The following is a 19,440-nucleotide window of genomic DNA, read 5'->3' on the forward strand; positions in this document are numbered from 1 at the left end:
TGGGCCATCCTCAGACTTCCTCCTTTAATATACTTGGTTCTGAACTTTGACCACTTACATACTTTTCTTGCATGGTGCTGTGGGTCCATGGTTGGTGTAGGAGTAGAGGGCCATGACCCAGCTCAGCCATTAACTAGCTAGCTGACCTCGAGCATGTAAATTGACATCTGTCTCCTTGTCTAAAAAACCAGAAGCCGGGACAAGATAATCTCTGAGCTTCTCCTTTGTTTAAAACTTAGAGCTCTAATATGACTTTTTCCTTTAGGTTTAGCATAATTGGATTTAATGTCCTCTATCTACTCACTTTTTTGAGATTTAGGGTTAGTTACTGTATGGAAGAATTTTTTTCTGCTATAATAAAATCCTTAGCAAAGTTTAGTGTCGGACAGTACTAGGTGCTCAGGAGGCTGAGACAGGAGGATTGCAAGTTCATGACCAGCTTGATACACTAGCAAGACAAAAACAAAACAAAACAAAAACCCAAACCAAAAACATCCCAGAGGCTGAGTAATGTAGAAGGACAAAATGGCTTATTAATATTTTTTCATGAGTATGATCTACTAAGGTTTGAACCCAGTAGCTCTGGCACTGAGTTACACCTACAGTCTTACAGGCGTGCTTCATTTGTAGTTTTAGGAATGGAAACATCAAAGAATATGGTGCTAGCTCTGATGAGAAACCCCTGCCTCTCATGTCACAACACTTAACATCGTGGGGAGTGCACATCAAAGGGAGATGTCACATGGGGACACAGGAAGCCAGAGGTCAGGAAGGGATTGGCCTTGCTTTTTTGTAACAGTGGTTCTCAGGAGGCCCCAGAAGAACAGCATTCTTTCCTTCTGCGGGTAGCTCCCTCAGTGACCTCTGACTAGACTCTACATCTTAGAGGTTCCAGCCTCTCGCCAGCCACACTGTAGCCTATGCTCTTCTGCCACAGGATCCCTTGGAGGACACATTAACCCTACCCACACCTTCCTTATGAGTTACTTTAGTTTAGGACTAATGGCAGGTTAATCTGTTGTTAAGTTGTAGGAGGCTGATGCTTTTGCCAGTCCTTGAACTTAGATGTTTGAAGTTCTTATTCTCCCCAATGACATGTGATGTCATTAATATGCATTAGATATTTGGGGACTTACTTGAATAGTCAGATGCTTTTCCATGTATATTTCCAACTTTTGTTATTACTCGCAGTGTCTGTTGGAAGCTTGGCTCACTGAAAAGGAGGAGGCTTTGAAGAAAGTCCAGACCAGCAACTTTAAAGACCAGAAGGAGCTAAGTGTCAGTGTCCGGCGTCTGGCTGTAAGTGTGTCCCTGTCGGCATCTGTTGTAAGCCTGTGTTGTCTAGTATTTGGTAACTAAGGGTTAATACAGCTGAGCGAATATAGATTATGGTTCCTTTTCCTCTACTACGTGGCTGCCATTCATGGTACCGAACCGAGAGCCTTTTATTCTAGTACAGGGAATGGCAGAACACGTTGTCAGTTGTACCACAAAGCTACCTGTTTACATTTCCTGAGGAAGATAAATCTTGTTGAGAGAGAGAGAGAGAGAGAGAGAGAGAGAGAGAGAGAGAGAGAGAGAGAGAGAGAGAGAGAGCTGTTGTCTGATCAATAGTTTACATTCTAGATTTTGAAAGAGGACATGGAGATGAAGAGGCAAACACTGGACCAACTGAGTGAGATTGGGCAGGACGTGGGCCAATTACTCAACAACCCCAAGGCGTCTAAGAAGATGAACAGTGACTCTGAGGAACTAACACAGAGATGGGATTCTTTGGTTCAGAGGCTAGAAGACTCCTCTAACCAGGTACCTTTTGATCTGGGTAGTATCTTACACCGTGAAAAACTTGTACGTGCTCAGGAACAGATTAATACAGCTTCATATCCAGAGTGGTGCAATATTAATTGACAAGAAAGAGCAAAGGCATTCTTCACAGTGTGGCTGATCCAGGAAAGCACTGTGGTAAACAAAAGAGGCCAGTCATTGGTCATTGCTTAGTGGTTCTATACATATGAAATGAGGAGGACAGGAAGAGTCTGGCCACATGAAAGGAGCTTGGTGGCTTCCAGGGTTGGGGACTAAGGCGTGGAGTGCTATGGGATTGCCAGAGGTAGGGTGTAGGGGATGGATGCTATGGACAGATGTCAAGGTTTAATTTTGGGGCGACTAAGTTTTCTTAGAATGTAAGAGCAGTGAGAAGAAAAACCAGACAAGGGTATGGGCTACTCAACGGTAGTAGAAGCCTTTCAATCAGGAGAAAAGCTTGCAGAGTTGGTCTCTAGTCTCAGAAGGAGAGCCCATTGTTTATTTGCAGGTTTGGGTGGTTAGTTACGGGGTACAAAAGGGGCATGGGGAAGGACACTAAAATGCTTTCTCTTGTCCTGTGCTAAGAAAAGGTGAGTGGTAACTGAGAAAACGTCAACAGCCATTTCTTCCGGCCAGCCATTACTGTGGGTCCGTAGGATGCTCAGGGCAAGAAGCTAGAAAAACAAGTGACTATAGTTCTAGAGACAAAATCACTGTACTTTGGTTTCAGCAGTTGTCATTATTCAAGCAGAATGGAGCAAGTACAAGTTGGCATGGCCACGCCTAATGTGGAGTTAACGTCTGGAGCCAGTTATACACACTAATAGTCACTGAAGCGGACTTTTGCCTTTGCTTCTATTTAGCTCTGGCTGGCCTTGAACCGCTAATCCTCCCTGTACTTTCCAAGTGCGCTGGAATGACACGTGTGTGCTGCCAGGCTCGGCTTGAGCTGTACATTTTTAAAGGGAGAATTTTATGTGACTCTCTCTCTCAGTAAAGGAACTTCGGATAAAACCAGAGGCCGGTGTGACTTTTCTTTCAGGTGACTCAGGCTGTAGCAAAGCTTGGCATGTCCCAGATTCCTCAGAAGGATCTTTTGGAGACCGTTCATGTAAGAGAACAAGGAATGACAAAAAAATCTAAGCAGGAGCTGCCTCCCCCTCCCCCGCCAAAGAAGAGACAGATCCATGTGGATGTGGAGGCCAAGAAAAAGTGAGAGACACCCCAACATCAGGCCTGCATGTAACTTGTACTAATCACCAATCAAATGTGAATTTAGACCTACTCATTATTATGAAAATGCAGTCCTGAACTCATTGCCTGCCTTTGAGTCTCTGGAATATTCTGCTTCATAGGAGCTAAGCATCTGAATTGCCCCGGGGGACTTTATTCATCCTCTGTTAAATTTAGAGACTGGTGTGGTGTAATCCTTTTTTTTTTTCTCAATTCCCATCCGTATCCCTGAGAAGGATTGTTCGTGTCTCCTCCTTTATTCTTCCTTTCATACATTAAAGCACTGACAGTTTGGCTTTTGATAAACTTCTTATTCTTTGTGAACCTCTTTCCTCTTCTCACCATTAAAATAGCAGTTTAGGGAAATAATGTGTATTTTGGTTTCTCTCTCTTTTTTTTTTTTCTTTCCTCCTTATCCTCCCCCTCTTCCATGTCCAGGTTTTCTTTGTTAATTTCTTTATCAAGTTTCTAAATAGATTCTTTCTGTTTAACTGAAAGGCCTCCCTTGCGTTAAAATGTTTCTTTTATCTAATTGATTCAAAAGAAAACTGGGAAGTGTTAGTAGAATGAGAATTCAGTTCCATTCGTTGGGCCTTTGCTTTGTCAGAGCCTCTAAAGCATTGATTCTCACCGTGTGGGTTGCGACCCCTTGAGGCGGGGGCAAGTATCACATATCCTGCGTATCAGATATTTACATTATCATTCATAACAGTAGCAAAATTACAGTTCAGCAAAGAAATAATTTTACTGTTGGGGGTATCACAACATGAGGAACTATGTTAAAGGGTTACAGCACTAGGAAGGCTGGGAATCACTGCTTTAAAATGTATTGTATTCCGGGTACTGGGTCTTATATGCCTGGTCACAGTGAGCCCTCAGCATGGCCTCAAGCTTGTCATGCTCCCTCCTGCACTGAGATCTCAGGGCTTGGGTACACTGGCCGTTATTAGGGGCCTGAATAAAAAGAGATGATTTTTTATAGTGTAGCTTTGGTTAGATAAAGCAGGATTCAAGTTGTATCAAGTAATTTCTTTTTGGCCCCAAGCTTCTTGTCTGACTCCTGTAAAATAAAAAACAGGAGCTTTTTTTAGGGCTCTCAATAATGACACAGAGACCTATTATATTTATTAATAAGCTTCAAGCACTATAGCTGGGCAGATCTTGAGCTATTCTAACTCATTGATGCAGGCCTGGCCTGCTTCTAAGCTACGTGCCCCAGGACCTGCCATCTTAGTCTCACTCTAGCTGTTCCTACGCCATGTGGTCCTCATGGTGACCACCTCCTCCCTCTTGCTCCACCTGGGACCCCCTCCCTGAGATCAGAAGTACTGACCTAACTCTCCTGCCTTGCTGTAGGCTGTTCAGCTCTTTATTAACCAATCAGAGGCGATGGAGAACAATGTTTACACAACACTGAGACAGGAGATGCTTCAATAGCAGTGACGATGCCAAGGACTACAACCAGATCTCTGGGTACAGAAATCAGCATTTGAATGCACAGTGCACAAAACCATCCTCCAACAGCCTCCTCATGGTGTCTCAGGAAGGACTTGCCCACCTAGAGCTACAAGCAGCAGCTGTAGAATCATTACTCTGGCCACGGTGGCAGGGAGAAAGATACTGTTGGTGTCACTATTAGCTGCAATCTTCCATTTCCTGAGCCCCTCCCTGTTAGCTGCCGGCGCATCTGGCAGTGTGTGTCTTCATGGCTGACTTTGCATTAGACGGGGTGTATCATGGTGTGAGCTTAATTTAAACTTGCCTGAAGTGAATAGTGAGCCTTCCTCTGCAAGAGACAAAACACTGTACCCAAGGTGACTTCAATAGCTCATTATCGTGTGATATAACAAGAAGGCACAGTTTTAGCGAGAGGATGGATTCAGCAGACAGTCCCACTGTACTGCCTGCTGTCACTGTCTTGGTGGCCTTCAATCTCAGCAGTTTGTCTCCTTAGCAAACTGGGTCTCCAATGTTACTGGCCAGGGTTTTGTCACTTGTTTGTTCAAGTGCATAAGTAGCCGGCAATGTACTGAACGTCCAGATGAACTGTGTCATGTGTCCTTCCCCTATCCCCAGTCTGTGCAGTTTGTACAAAAATATAGAGGGGGTTGTGAGCAGTGACCTATGGGGGGTTAGTCATAACCTTCGAAACTGGATTGATGCAGACATTCATTACAGAATTAATTCCTTGGCAGAGGCCTGAGTACATGCAGTTTATGGTAGCAGAAATCTTGTTTGTCATGTTTTTTTTATGTCCCAAGTCAGCCTCTGAATGTCCTGTGTGCTGCTTTTGTGGAGCTGTGTAGGGCTCAGTAGTGCTTTCCTAGGCAATATGAGAACTGAGTGGACATACACTGGGATTTCTCGTTTCTTATTCTTAGAGGATAGAATTAGACAGAGATACTTAGAGAATAGCAGAAGCAGCAAGAGTTTGTTAAGAAAGGATTAGCACATTCTAGGAGGAGGAGGCCATGGGCCAGAGCAGAGAGAAAGGCTGGAAGGCCAAGATCTGAGCCAGAGGTCTGTGACGTCTTATGGGTCACCGGCATATTAGAATGTCCATGTGCAATGCTGGCTTTTCTGCATGCATGCAGTAACCACTCCCCATTAGCCTTGGTTGGGGGAGACTTCCAAAAGTCTTCCTCTGTGCCAACTGGGTTTTCTGCTGCGAAAATCTTTCAGTCTCAATGCAGTTCAATTTCCCCTTAGTCTCCTGATCAGCCCCTCCTCCAAATGGTCCCACGTGAATATTTGAAGTAAGCTCTCATATTCATTTCCGTCGTGCGAGGCCGAGACTCTCTTTAGCTACTTCTGGCGTGACATAATTTCCAGACCCTTTTGTATATTCAGTCCGCTGTAGCAATGAGGATGAACTTGTGTTGAGAAGACTCCACAAACAATCGAGGGCCCTAAATAACTGCTTGTTCCCAGGCCAACCTTACAGGGTGTGTTTATTTAAATATGGTGGTCTGTTCTCTTTTCTTTCGATGGCGATAGTAGTCAATTTTATTTTGTTTTCTTTATGGATTGTTAAAAAAAAAAATCTGTTCAAGACAGGCATTTCCAGCTATCTTGTTATCTGATACTGGGAGTCAATGTGTTTTGCTCATTTTAAGAGCAGAAACTGACTTAGTCTCCAAAGCCATTTTAAATGTATGTTCTTTGGCCTTCTCTGAAAGATAAGGCACTGTTTGATGATGCCTGGGTTCTGGTCACTTACAGCATCACACACTTGCTTATGTTATGTTCAAGTAAAGTTCATGGACCCTGAGCTCTCTGAAATGAACGGGGCTTAAGGAGTGGCCAAGGGACAAATTGTGAAGCCTGCAGGAGTGAAAGAGCTCAGCAGACAGAAATGGGCACTTTGGAACTAAGAGCCCAAAATGTGTGTGTATGTGTGTGTATGTGTGTGTGTGTGTGTGTGTGTGTGTGTGTGTGTGTGTGTGTGTGTGTGAATGAGAAAGAGAGGGGGGGTTATGTGTACGTTTGTGTGTGTGTGTGTGTGAATACAGGTTTGTGACAGTGGGTGTGCATGCACATTCCAAAGGCCAACCTTGACTTCATTCCTGAGGCATGGCCCACCTCAGAGAGCCTTAGGAATTTGACTGCCTCTGACCCCCAGTATGGGATTATAAACATGCTACCAAAACTGCCTTTTAAAATGCAGGTTCTGGGACTCTAAGTCAGACCTTAAAGGGAGCGCTTTTTACCCACTGCCCTCAAAGCAAGTTTTGAAGGGAAGATCAGAGAAGGAAGTTTCCTTGTGTTCGCTGCCTTTAGGTTGGCTGAAGCTGGAGGAGACTGCAGTCAGCCACCACAGTCACTTGCTTTCAGGAATGTGGGACTATCATGTTAGTTCTGGCTGGCAGCTATTAATTGATTAATTTTCTTACCTCTTATCTTCTCCTTAGTGATTTAGAGTTGAGATATTACAGAAATGCTACACACACACACACACACACACACACACACACACACACACACACACACCTTTAAATGACATATTACAGAGAAAACTTACCTTAGGGAAGGGGCAGTTGTTCAGAATCCACCAGAAATACATTAATGGATGCTCTGTAGGGGAGTCACCACATCCATCTTCTCTTGTTTATGGTACCGACTCACGCTGGGGTGAGGGGTTGGCTACATGGACTATCTTTGATTACCCCTGTTTCATTTATTAGTATGGGGCCATTATCAAAAAGCTCTGCAAGCTCAATTGCTCCCGGTCTAACAGAGTCATCTACAGTGTGTTTTCAGAGGGAACTGCAGGGATTCTTTGCAGTTAGTGATATACATGAGGTTTAGCCAAGGGCTTGGTCTCTGGTCATCTTCCTCTCCCACGCTTCCTCCTGCCATTGCTACTCTCTTGAGTGCCTCTTGCTTTCTATGGCAGCCTTGTCTTTGTAGTTCTTGTTTCTGGTCCTACAGTGACTAGGACCCTATGGACAGATTCGTATCAAGTCTGTGCTTAACACAATTGATTATTGCTCTTAGTTTAAGTCCAGATTGTGTAGTATATCACCCAGGACCTTCCAGTAAACTGGCCCCTGCGGTTCTTGGCAACATCGGTAATTAGCTTTCCCTCGCAGCGCTCGGTGTACCAGATACACCTATTTGTAGCTTGTAAAATATGACCTCCATTCCTTTGTTTTCCCTTTGCAAGGAAAGCTGTTAAGCACAGCCACTGTTATGCCCTGCAACCATTCTTTCCCTGGTTGGATTAGGACTCATTCCTCTGAAGTCCTGGAATTAGTACCTAACAAATTCTTTGTCATTACCTGTCACTTTCCCTTGCTTCCTGGTGACTTGAAGCTCCTTGAAGGCTGAGCTAGGTCTAGTTAACTATGTATTGAAGAAAAGACAATTTTCAGAATGTTTATACTTGATCTTTTTTGTTATCTAACTAAATCTGTTTTTCTGGTTGGGTACAATACCTTATAAAAATACAAATGATTCCTAAGTAGCAAAAAATGTTAATTTGGTTCGTTTCTTAGCCCTATGGTGTGTTCACTCTTAATTGTGAAGTGTGATACTGTTATGGGCAATTGGTCTATTTGGGGGCATTGTGTGAAAGCACATGCTTGGTGGGTGCGCCTGTTGTTCTTTATTGGGCCAAGGCAACAGTGGGAGCCACCTGATGACAGAGGCTCTCTCCATCTTCTACCAGGTTTGATGCTGTCAGTGCAGAGCTGTTAAGCTGGATTTCGAAATCAAACAGTGCCATTCAGAACGCAGAGGTGCAGGAGTACAAGAAGGCACAGGAGACCTCCGGAATGAAAAGGAAGCTGAAGGTGAAATATACAACAAATATGCCAGGAAATAAAATAACTTATCAGGCTAACTTTGCTGTTGGCATAGAGATGTGGCAGGGTCCAGAAGCTTCTGTGAAATAAAATGTAGCCACAGATGGTTTTTAGAGTGTTGCAGTAAACATCGGATCCCCATATGGAAGAGAAATTCAACTTTCCTCCCCTTTTTCCTCTTCAACCACGAAGTTGTACATATAATCATCATTATTGCCTTTTAAGTGTGTTTAAATTTACATGGTCTGGTGCCTGGTAACTTAGGACTTGGCACTGTTCCAAAGATATTTTGCTTTTGTATACAGCAAAGCATTCGGTATATTAAATTTTCCTCAAAATATTCTCTTTAAACAAGGCATGTTTTAAAAAATTACACTTGGTCTTTGGATCCATGGATTCTTTTAACTGGATTGAAAATATTGGGGAAAGAGTTTCTAGAAAGTTGATGAAAGAAAAACTAGAATTTATTGCATATCACGCGTCGTAGAGCATCTGTATGAATAACTTGTGCCTGGACCCTGCTTCCTGCCATTCCCCGCCCCCCATCTCAGTCTCTCTAGCAGCCCTGATAGAGAATTGCCACCTCATGTCTTGCTCATGGATCCTGCGGTGAGTCCTAGGATGATTCTGTGCGAGCTAAACACATTCTCTTGTTACTTTCCCCAGCCAAACACAACGTAACATCTGTTTACCTTACATTGCATCTTGTTGGGTATTTTAAGGAAACTAGAGAAGACTTGAACTCGGGAGAGGATTGACACAGGCTGTATGCAAACAGCATTACTATTCTACGTAAAGGACAGTGTCAGATTTTAGTGTCCAGCAGGTCTCCACAGATACTGAGGGCCACTGTCCTATGATAAAGGGCCACTTTTAAAGCCAAAACCACGTTAGTTTGGGCTCTAAAGAATATTGTCATTATTTTAAAATGATGTGTGAAATGTGCTGTGTTCACACTTCAGTTAGATTTTGACCCTGGGCCAGCAATTAATGCCATCAGACAATACCTAGGCTCAAAATCACCGCCTTGTTCTCTGGCTCCTCTTTGATGAGCTCAGTCACAGCCATGTTGAGTTCCTTTGACCCAAACGGTTCTTTTATCCTTCTTCCATCCCTACCTTTTTTGTTTTGTTTCAGACAAGGTCTCACTATGTAGCTCTTGTCTGGCCTATAACTTACTCTGTATAGCAAGCTGGCATCATAGTCACAGAGATCCTTTGCCTAGGCCTCCTGAGTGCTGATGTTTGAGGTGTGCGCTTAAACCTTTATTCTTATGATATGAAATAAACTATGTTCACAGATGGATATCTTATACCCAAAATGTTAATTTTAATGATTTCCCCTTGATAGGAACTCATAACTACAGAATATATAATTTTTCTTTCTAAAAGAATCTAAAGTTTATAGTCACTGTCATTGTTTTTGGAACTTTCTTTTTCAAGTTTATTAATTTTTAGAGTGCCAGAGAGTAGCCAGGCACTGCTTAGTTTTTCATTGTGGTGCTTTGTAGATAAACTTTGAAATACCTAACGAAAAGTTAAGAGGGCACTAGATTCGAGGTTTTAAAATAACATCAGCATTTATATGGAGAGGGAAGTTTTCAGTATTTTATATTTGGGCTTTATTTCCAGGGATTAGAAAAAGAGCAGACAGAAAGAATCCCCCGACTGGATGAACTGAATGAGACCGGACAAATCCTTCTGGAGCAAATGGGAAAAGGTGAGACCCTGCAGGGGTTTTTCTTTCAGATTATTTTAGAAGGTCACACTTAATATTTGCAGTTTAAAACATAAATCATTTAATAGAAAAAGCCAAGGGCAGGGGTGGGGGGAAGCTGGTTGTCAATTTTTTTTTTTTCAGGCAGCAGAATCTTTTAAAAACTGAAATCTTATATTGAAGCTTTTTATTAAAAACAGATAAAATCAAAGTCATTCTGCTCTCACATGGGGGTCAGAAAACTAGAAACCATGAAAACCTCAGCAGAGCAATTAAAATCCAACAGTACACAAGATTTTTAGAACTTCACCTTTGGGGTTACATCGATGAGGGTACTGGGGGAATGTTTTGTGCCAGCAACATCTTGGGTGTGAAGTTGCCTTAAGGTAAACCCGTTATTCTAGTTCCATTCTGTTGCTTTGACTAACACCATGACCCAAAGCAGCTCAAGTGAGGAAAGGGCTTATTTTAGCTTACAGAATCACAGTCCATTATTGAGGGAAGCGAGGCTGGGAATTCAAAGCAGAAACCATGGAGGATGCTGCTTGCTAGCTGCCTGGTCTGTATGGCCTAGGACCACCTGCCTAAGGAATGGTGCTGCCCACACTGGGCTGGACCGCCTATATCTTTTAGCAATCAAGACAATGCTCACCATCCAGTCTGATATAGACAGTTTCCCAGTCGAAGCTTTTCTTTCAGTTGATGCTAGGCTGTGTGAAATGGATACTAGGAGAATCACTAATGTTTGAATTTTGGTCATTCTCAGAGGATCACATTAATATACTCTGGAGACATTTTTTCTACTTAAATTTAGTGTTACTTGTATTTGAAAATTTTGCAAGCAGTAAAGAACCCATCACTCACTACACAAGACAGTGTTTGTTTCTGCTGTGGGTGTTAAGTTATTTCTTTGCTAGGATTGGACCTTTTGGTGATAGGTTGAGAAAAGTCAAAGACTGGGGTGGGGGTGGGGGTTCCAATCTGGTGAGGGTCACATGCTGCTTTAGCTGATGGTAGAAGGGCAGAAACTACAGTGGGTACAAGCCAGCTGGAGCACATATGTAGGAGCAAGTGGGGCTGGCCAGGCAGCGCAGAACCTGTCTTCTTGAGAATGCTAGAGGGAGGGCACAGAGAAGTACATTTCCTGTACACCTGCTGCTAATTCTAAAAATACTTCCGTCGCTAGTCAGCTGGCTGGGCTCTTAGCTCCACCCCTATAGAAATCATGGATAGGCAAGGGAGGTGCTAGACTTCTGGAAACAGCTGTAGCATCTCTTCACTTGCAGCAGCAGAGCAGGGCCTCAGTAGGCTGGAGCAACAGCAGGCAGTGCCCTCTAGTGTAACAGCTCTGGCTCTGGCTTCCTACAGTGGGACATTTCTCTAAACATCAGAGTTACTGTGTAGGCCTAGGAAGGGCGGTGGGGGGGGGGCGGGACTCTTCATCACTAGAAAGTAGCTGCTTTGTACCTTGTGAGTGGGCGTACGTACAAGCGTTCCTCCACCTTGGCCAGTGGCCAGTGTTACCGCTTCTGTGCCTGTGGTGCACGCCGGGGACCATGGCTTGCAGTACCGCTTATCTCTCTCTCTTTAGTTTCCTTCCACCCTCTCCCTGTTCCTGCTCAGCTGCTGCAATGACTGGCACTGCGGTCGGTCACTGTTGCTGCAGCTCAGGACCTGGCTGCCTCTGCCTTCTTTTAGCCACTGTCCCAGTAGATGCTCTGCCTATCTTGCAGCTGTATGGAAAGCCATTTTTCTTTTCTTTTCTTTCTTTCTTTCTTTTTTTTTTTTTTTTTGCCACTTGGTCTGCCATATTTTCAGGTCTGTCTTCAGATGTCAAGCAGCGACTCCCTTGCTACTTTTTAGGTTTGGCTTGCCAGGGACCGCTCGGTTCTGTTCCCCACTCTCCCAATCCTTCTTTCTTCTCCCCAACTCCTTCCGTGAACCCCCCCTCCCCCCCTCACCCCCACACTCCATACTAGGGATTGAATCCAGGGCTTTGCACACACTAGACAGGTGGTCTTCCCTGCCTTTTCCAAAGCTGCCAGGCAGCCAGTTCCCACCCCGCCCCCACTGTTGCTCTGGCTCAGAGCTGCCTGCTTTGATCTCACTGCTGTTACTGCCACAGTCCCTTGCTCTGTTTTCCTGTCACTTCCTAAGCCCACTCACCTGACAGTAGGCAAGAAAAGGCGACTCAGGGGAAGACTTTTATTGGGGCTAATGTGGCAGCAGAAGGTGTGTTTTTTAGCCAGTTCGCCAATTGAGCTCCTTAGCCCATTTATGTAGCCAGAGAAAGGGTATTTGTACCAACCACAGAAAACCTCCAAACTAAATAAAGTTTTGTGTCTACACAAGTGTATTGTATACTTGTACTGGATACTGTATATTTGCTGCAGCCACATTAGTGCTTTGAGGCCACTGGGGAAGATGGTATTGTTTGGGGCTGGGTGGAAACGGTTGCAGTGTTATCTAGCGGTCACTGAAGCTTGTCCTAGCAAAATGTTGAGTGCAAAGTTCGAAACGCTCATGGTTGTTGCATTCAGGAGCTGGCTTTGTGCTGCAGCCATGACTGTCACGTCCTTCCATAAGGCACCTGTGGGATGTTCCCTGCAGCCACTGAGGCTGGCGGAAAGGCAGCCTGCTTGTCTGTTTTCCTGACAGGCCTCTTGCTTATAGTAAGTAGTAAGCAGACTCCAGGAGCATTATTTGGGGAGTTAAGTCACCCCTCCCCCCACATTTTTATTTATGGGAAAACAGACAGTATGCTTACCATATGAGCATACTAACATTCATATCAGTTTTAACAGTGTGAAGTGCACTTCACATATTATCCAACCCTGGTTGAGGTTGGGATCCCCTTGCCTGTCTTTGTACGTGGTTTGTATCTGCTTCTGCCCTTGATCAAAACTACAAACAACCCAGGCATAGTATGGCAGAACTGTCAGACAAAAACCTTTAAGCCAGTAGTTTTAAATCTTTAACTTTTTTTTTTTTTTTTTTTTGGTATGTATGGGTTGTTTTGTAATTACTACTTTTGGAATGGATTTTTCCCTATGGCTTATTTTTATTTTCTGTGTCTGAGTGTTTGCCAGCATGCACATATTTGGCCATGCCAAAGCACAGCTTGCATCTCCATGTTCACACGGTTGTCAAGAAAAACGGTGCTTTTCTTGTGCCTGACTCCAGTAACAGTGCTCCTGGCACATGGCCTGTGGTGTGGATGCTCTGCTTGGGTTTCCTGTTCTGTTACCAGCTCCATGGCGGGAGTGCACTTCAGCAGCTCATATGGGTGGTCCTTTTCAGCCATGGCATGCACATTTCCCATTTCCAGGGGATGTACTGTGACACACAGCTTTCTAAATTTGTACGGTCGGAGAAGCAGGAGTGAATTCTTGTTTTTTCATGACGTTTTCCTTTTAAGTTTTTACTACTGTGGATTTTGATCATGTATGTTTACAGAGGAGACTGGTCTCGCTGCTCTCTTACTCACTTGCATCCTGAAGATGTCGGAGTTTCTCTGACCAGCACACATGTCTGCCAAATGGAAAGATCCTGTTGCTAACTTCCCATATCCCATTACGCTCACTTAAAAACGATTTGATGGTATTTTATAGCACTGGAAAGGATATGGAAAAGACTTATTGTTATACATAACTTTTTATTATTTCTAAAAGCATTGTGTACATTTTAAAAATGTGAGCGTTTGTTTGTTTTTGTTTTTGTTTTAAGATTTGCAGGGGTTAGAAAAGATAGCTCAGTGGATAAAGGTTTTTGTCCTCAAACCCAATGACTTAGTTCCTTTCCTGGGATCCACATGCTTGAAAGAGAGAAACAATTCCAGCAGTTTGTCCTCTGACCTCCATGGCATGCCTTGGCACGTGGGCAGCTCCCACTATGAAATAAGTACATAAATGTTAAAAATTAATAAGATTAACATAATACAATGGCATTTTTGAGATGTCTCCAAAGTAGCTACCATTATTATTATTATTTTGGCACTGTTTGTATTTAGTTATATATTTTTCTGAGTGCTTAGTAGGCTTGCTAATGATTTTTTTTTTTTTTTTAACTTGACTCCTGGCTCAGTGTTCCTACATGTACTCATTTACTTGCAGGCAAGGGGACTGTTGTCATCATATGTTACCATAGACTTGAGCCAGCTCTGAGTTTTGCTAGCTGTCTTCTTTGTTTTCTTATGGCAGAGGCCATATATTGTGATGTCGGAGCTCTGCACAAAAGCTGGCATTTGAGTTTGTGTGCCTGCATCAGATTATAAGCTAGGCGAGTGCCAGAGCGTCAGCTGTGGAAGCAAACGTTCTGTGGAAGAGGAACTGGCTGATGCTCTACATGAGATAGCTACCCCGCCCTTGACCTGCTCTCTTAGTGGCTCCCACTCTCCTTGGGTCAAGGGGTTAAAGCACACCCAATCATTATGATTTTTAGTTGTGTAGAAGGCACCTAAGGGGATACCCATGTGACACTGCGTCATCACTCACTGTGTTGCAGTATGTAGGAGCACTTCTAGACAACTTTGGTGTGACTAGATAAAGTGTCTGCTCTGATACACATGGACCTTTTTGTTTGTGTAGAAGGCCTCTCGACTGAAGAAATAAACAGTGTTCTGGAAAGGGTTTCCTCAGAGTGGAAGACGATATGTCAGCATCTGGAGGATCTGGGAAGGAAGATCCAGTTCCAGGAAGATATAAATGCTTACTTTAAGGAGATTGATGCTCTTGAAAAGACCGTCAAGGCGAAGGAAGAGTGGCTGAGGGACATGGCTTTCTCTAAACCACCCCAGCAGCCCTTGCAGAGCTTAACAGATTCCTGCCAGGTAGGGTGAGAAATGGCTGGACTGTATAGCCTTTCTGAGCTGAGTCTCATATATAAAGAGCGTGTATCATTTCAGCGTGTGTGTGTGTGTGTGTGTGTGTGTGTGTGGTGTGTGCGTGCGCGCGTTCAGAGTAGACAATGGAGGGCATCAGGTGTCCTGCCCTACCACACTTTACCTTATTCTTTTGAGGCATGGTCTCTCTCTGAAGCTGGAACCTGGTGTCTAGTTCCCAGCTGTCCCCCTGTGTCTGCCCTCCCACAACAGTAGCTTTGCCCCAAGTAGTTATGCCCACCTTTTTACATGGATGCTGCGGCTCCAGACTCAGGTCTGCACGATTGCATAGCAAGTGCTCTTACCCTGCGATAGCCGTCTCTGTAGCCCAAGAGGACGCATCTTGTAAAAGGAAAAGGTTTTTATGATCTGAAGAGAAAGCAAAGGGTCGGAGAGAATGGATCGCGTATCATGAGCTTTGCGTTCATTTTCTTCATAGCTTTTCGTGCGGCCGCTTACCTTCAGTGGAGTGAAGTGACCGTATTTTCTCTTCCTTAGAGGGCACTGACAGATCTCCTTGAGCTTCACCCCAGAGTTGAGACCCTGGGTGCAAGCTGTTCAGCCCTGACGTCTCAGCCCTCTGTCCCAGGTTTTGTCCGGCAAGGTTTTGATGACCTTCGAAGTCACTATCAAGCTGTGCAGAAGGCTTTTGAGGAGGGCCAGCGACAACTAGAGAATGGTAAACCTTGGTTTCCACTGCAGTCACCTCTCTGTCCCTGTCTCTGTCTCTCTCCCCCTTCCTCTCCCCTTCTCCCTCTGTCTCTGTCTCTCTCCCCCTTCCTCTCCCCTTCCCCCTCTGTCTCTCTCTCTCTCCCCCCTTCCTCTCCCCTTCCCCCTCTGTCTCTGTCTCTCTCCCCCTTCCTCTCCCCTTCCCCCTCTGTCTCTGTCTCTCTCCCCCTTCCTCTCCCCTTCTCCCTCTGTCTCTGTCTCTCTCCCCCTTCCTCTCCCCTTCTCCCTCTGTCTCTGTCTCTCTCCCCCTTCCTCTCCCCTTCCCCCTCTGTCTCTGTCTCTCTCCCCCTTCCTCTCCCCTTCCCCCTCTGTCTCTGTCTCTCTCCCCCTTCCTCTCCCCTTCCCCTCTGTCTCTGTCTATCTGTCCCTGTCTCATCTCTCAGTTTGCCTTCATCTAAAAATTGCTCCCAACATTTAGATCTTTAATGTGTCTGAGTTTCATCTCGGTTCCTTATACTATTTTCCCCTGCACCCTTGTGCTTGAGGTCTTATAACACATTCAAACCATTTCCTGTGCTCACATTGGTTTATAAATGGCGAATAAAAACAACAACAATAACAAAAAAAGCCAGGTAGTGATGGCGCACGCCTTTAATCCCAGCACTTGGGAGGTAGAGGCAGGCAGATCTCTGAGTTGGAGGGTAGCCTGGTCTACAGAGTAAGGTTCAGGATAGCCAGGGCTACATAGTGAAACCCTGTCTTTGAAAAACCAAAGGGGGGAAAAAAAAGCAATAACAAAAACAACAAAACAAAACAAAACAAAAAATAAAAAAAATAAAAAAAATCCAAACCACACCTAAACTCAAAATAAATAAATAAATAACAAACCAACTTCACAAGCTGTGAAGTTACATATGTAGGATATATTGAATTCTGAAAGATTTTTTGTTTTCCTTTTGTGTTGATGGGTTGCAATTCAGCAGTGTGTTGTTCAGGCTAGGCTTGAACTCCAGCCTTCATGCATTTTGCTTGTGGAATCAGTTAACTTATAAAGTGACATAAAAACTAGCACAGACGTCTATCCTAGACGACAGGTGCAAGCCAACCCTGGGTTTTGACAAGGATCAGGAGCAGGCTGTTTAACTTATGCTGCTAATTGGCTTCACCTCTTGGTGCCTCACATTCGACTCACTTCCTCTTCTATACAAATACCGATTGTTTGGGATTTTTACAGAGACACAGAGGAAGATGCTGTGCTAGCTGGCTCTTGCCAGCCACCCCTGTTCCTTACAGTCTGTAGGGTTCCCATATAGTTTGTGCATACTCGTGGGGTTTCAGGAACACTGGCGGAGGGACCTTTGCTTCCTTTTATTGTTTGTGTAGCAGTTGGTGAAGGGGAGAGTGTGTGAGACAAAAGGGGTGTTGTCCTTTGAGCTTCACAGAGACATTTCATCACGATCAAATGAAGAAAAATGATACCCAGTTAATATTACAAACATCATCCTCCAAAGGAATGAAGCCACGATCTGTCTGTCTGAAATGCCAGAGGGATGACTGAGTTTATTAATCAACAGAGATCTTTTTCAGTTGTGATCATGGTGTCTAATTTATTATCTATTGGAGTCTAGTTGCTATATTCAGAAGATTAATGGTGCATACAATAACAATATTAGGGTCCCAGCATTGTCTTCCCTAAGTGAGTATGTTTAAATCATCAGAACTGAAGAGTCAACCAGGACCTGCCTATTTGGATATGTTGAACACGCTGAAAAAAATGCTAAGTGAGTCAGAAAAGAAAGCCCAGACATCTCTGAGTACCCTGAATGATCTCACAACAGTGGAGCAGGCTTTGCGAGAAAAACAGGTAATATGTCTTTGAGATCTCCCTGACCATGTTTGATAGTTCATGTTGTATAGTTCAAGTGGGTGTTCAGTGATTAAAAAAAAAAAAGAAAGAAAGAAAGAAAGAAAAGGCAAAAGGCCATTTTGAGTCAGTTTTTAAAAATGATTAGAACTTTGTCCACAAACTAACAGATTAAAAAATAATTCATTTTATGTTTTGCTTATTATTATCTATTATGAGTATTGTTGTGGAGGTGGGTGTGCCCTGAATTCAGAGGATGAACTTGGTGTTCTCGTCAATGGATAGAATTCATGTCTTCAGCTTTGTGTGGCTGAGGTCTTTATCTGCTGAGCCAACCTGCAAACCTAAGACTTTATAATTATTTATATATAACAATAATAATTTAAAATTATATTTAATTTATAATTGTATAACTGTAATAATTTATACTTTATTGATAATGATAATAATTTATCTGAGGTCCATAAAAGACACATTATTGCTACTAGGAAAAATGTATTTTCTTCTAGTTCATAATAGTTCATATAAAGTCTAAACCTGTTCCTAATCTGCTAAATATCTCTCCTAAAATGAGGTGAAGTGTATTAGTTGAACTGATTTCCTTTCTCCCTCCCCTCCCCTCCCCTCCCCTCCCCTCCCCTCCTCTCTCCTCCCCTCCCTTTTGAGAAAGGGCTTTACTCTGTGGTGCGTGCATGCCCAGAACTGACAGCAATCCTCCTGCTTCAGCCTCCCAAGTGCTGGGATGACTTTTATGAGCCACTTACATAATTTTCATATAGACTAAATCACTTCTCTAATTCTTTATTCCAGTGGCCCTAAGGCTCTATACCAATGGTTCTCAACTCTCCTAATGCTGTCGCCCTTTAATACAGTTCCTCATGTTGTGGTGACCCCCCCAACCGTACTATTTTCATTGCTACCTCATAACTGCAATGGCTACTGTTAGGAATCTTATCTGATATGCAACCCCTGTGAAAAGGTCATTAGATTCCCCCAAAGGAGTCTCAACCCACAAACTGAGAGCCACTGCTCTACGATGTTATACCTGATTAAAAAAAAAAAAAAACAAAACTGACTTTTGACCTTGGGCTCTTGGCCCACACTGTGTGTGTGCTTGTTACAGTAGTTTCAAGGTACAGAATACATTATGCCATCCCAGTAAAGCTCATGAGAAGAAACCTTTGACTTTTCTCAGAATACCTATTTTCTTTTTTTAATTTACTAATTTTGAGTGAGGTACCCTTGTCTCCTTTTTTCTGTATGTGTATAGTTCACATTACAACATCTGTGCAGATATATGTACATCTTTCTGCTTTTGAAACTTTTTTTCAGGCCCTTGATGAAATCCTTGAGACCCAAAAACCTACATTACATAAACTTTCAGAAGAAACTAAGACGTTGGAGAAAAACGTGCTTCCTGACGTGGGGAAAATGTATAGACAAGAACTCGATGATGTCCGAGGAAAATGGAATAAAGTCAAGACGAAGATTTCCAGAGACTTACATTTGCTTGAGGAAATCACCCCCAGACTCAGAGATTTTGAGGTAAGTTAGGAGGCCAGCAGGAGTGTCAGCTCGTTTCGGGGCGCACAGTGGGTGTCACGTAAGACTGGGAAATCTGCATTCTGAACACCTTGCATTCTTCCTGGTCCCAGATTCACTATATGTTTTAGTTGGAATTCATAAATTGCCTATGAGAGACATTTGAACGTGCTGGCAAGCACACGTGTTCCTTTTGTCTTGCAGAGGCTTCTTGGTAGAGGAGACCTAGACCTTGATGAGTATATAGCTTAATAGTGGTCAAAACAGAATTCCAGCATTGGGCTCTGCATGGCCCTGTGAACCATGTAGTTCACAGTGTCAACCAGTTATAGTGGAAGAAGTTAACCTAGTTGGTAACAGAGAATGGAGTAAGGGACATGGGGTCAGGGTCTCACATATCCTAGGCTGGCTAAACCTTGATATTC

At 43.6% G+C, this 19,440-nt stretch overlaps 1 protein-coding gene across 1 annotated transcript in view; it reads left to right on the top strand.

Annotated features, from left to right (window-relative positions):
- Utrn (utrophin) overlaps positions 1–19,440 on the top strand; it is a 490,302-nt gene that overhangs the window by 138,121 nt on the left and 332,741 nt on the right. The window contains exons 14-22 of the mRNA XM_051164610.1: positions 1,192–1,299; positions 1,627–1,806; positions 2,849–3,018; positions 8,210–8,333; positions 9,977–10,064; positions 14,648–14,889; positions 15,439–15,619; positions 17,328–17,473; positions 18,806–19,018. Coding sequence (XP_051020567.1) covers positions 1,192–1,299; positions 1,627–1,806; positions 2,849–3,018; positions 8,210–8,333; positions 9,977–10,064; positions 14,648–14,889; positions 15,439–15,619; positions 17,328–17,473; positions 18,806–19,018 — 1,452 coding nt within the window. The remainder of the gene's footprint in view (positions 1–1,191; positions 1,300–1,626; positions 1,807–2,848; positions 3,019–8,209; positions 8,334–9,976; positions 10,065–14,647; positions 14,890–15,438; positions 15,620–17,327; positions 17,474–18,805; positions 19,019–19,440) is intronic.

Source organism: Acomys russatus, chromosome 21 (genome assembly GCF_903995435.1).
Source record: "Acomys russatus chromosome 21, mAcoRus1.1, whole genome shotgun sequence".
NCBI lineage: Eukaryota > Metazoa > Chordata > Mammalia > Rodentia > Muridae > Acomys > Acomys russatus.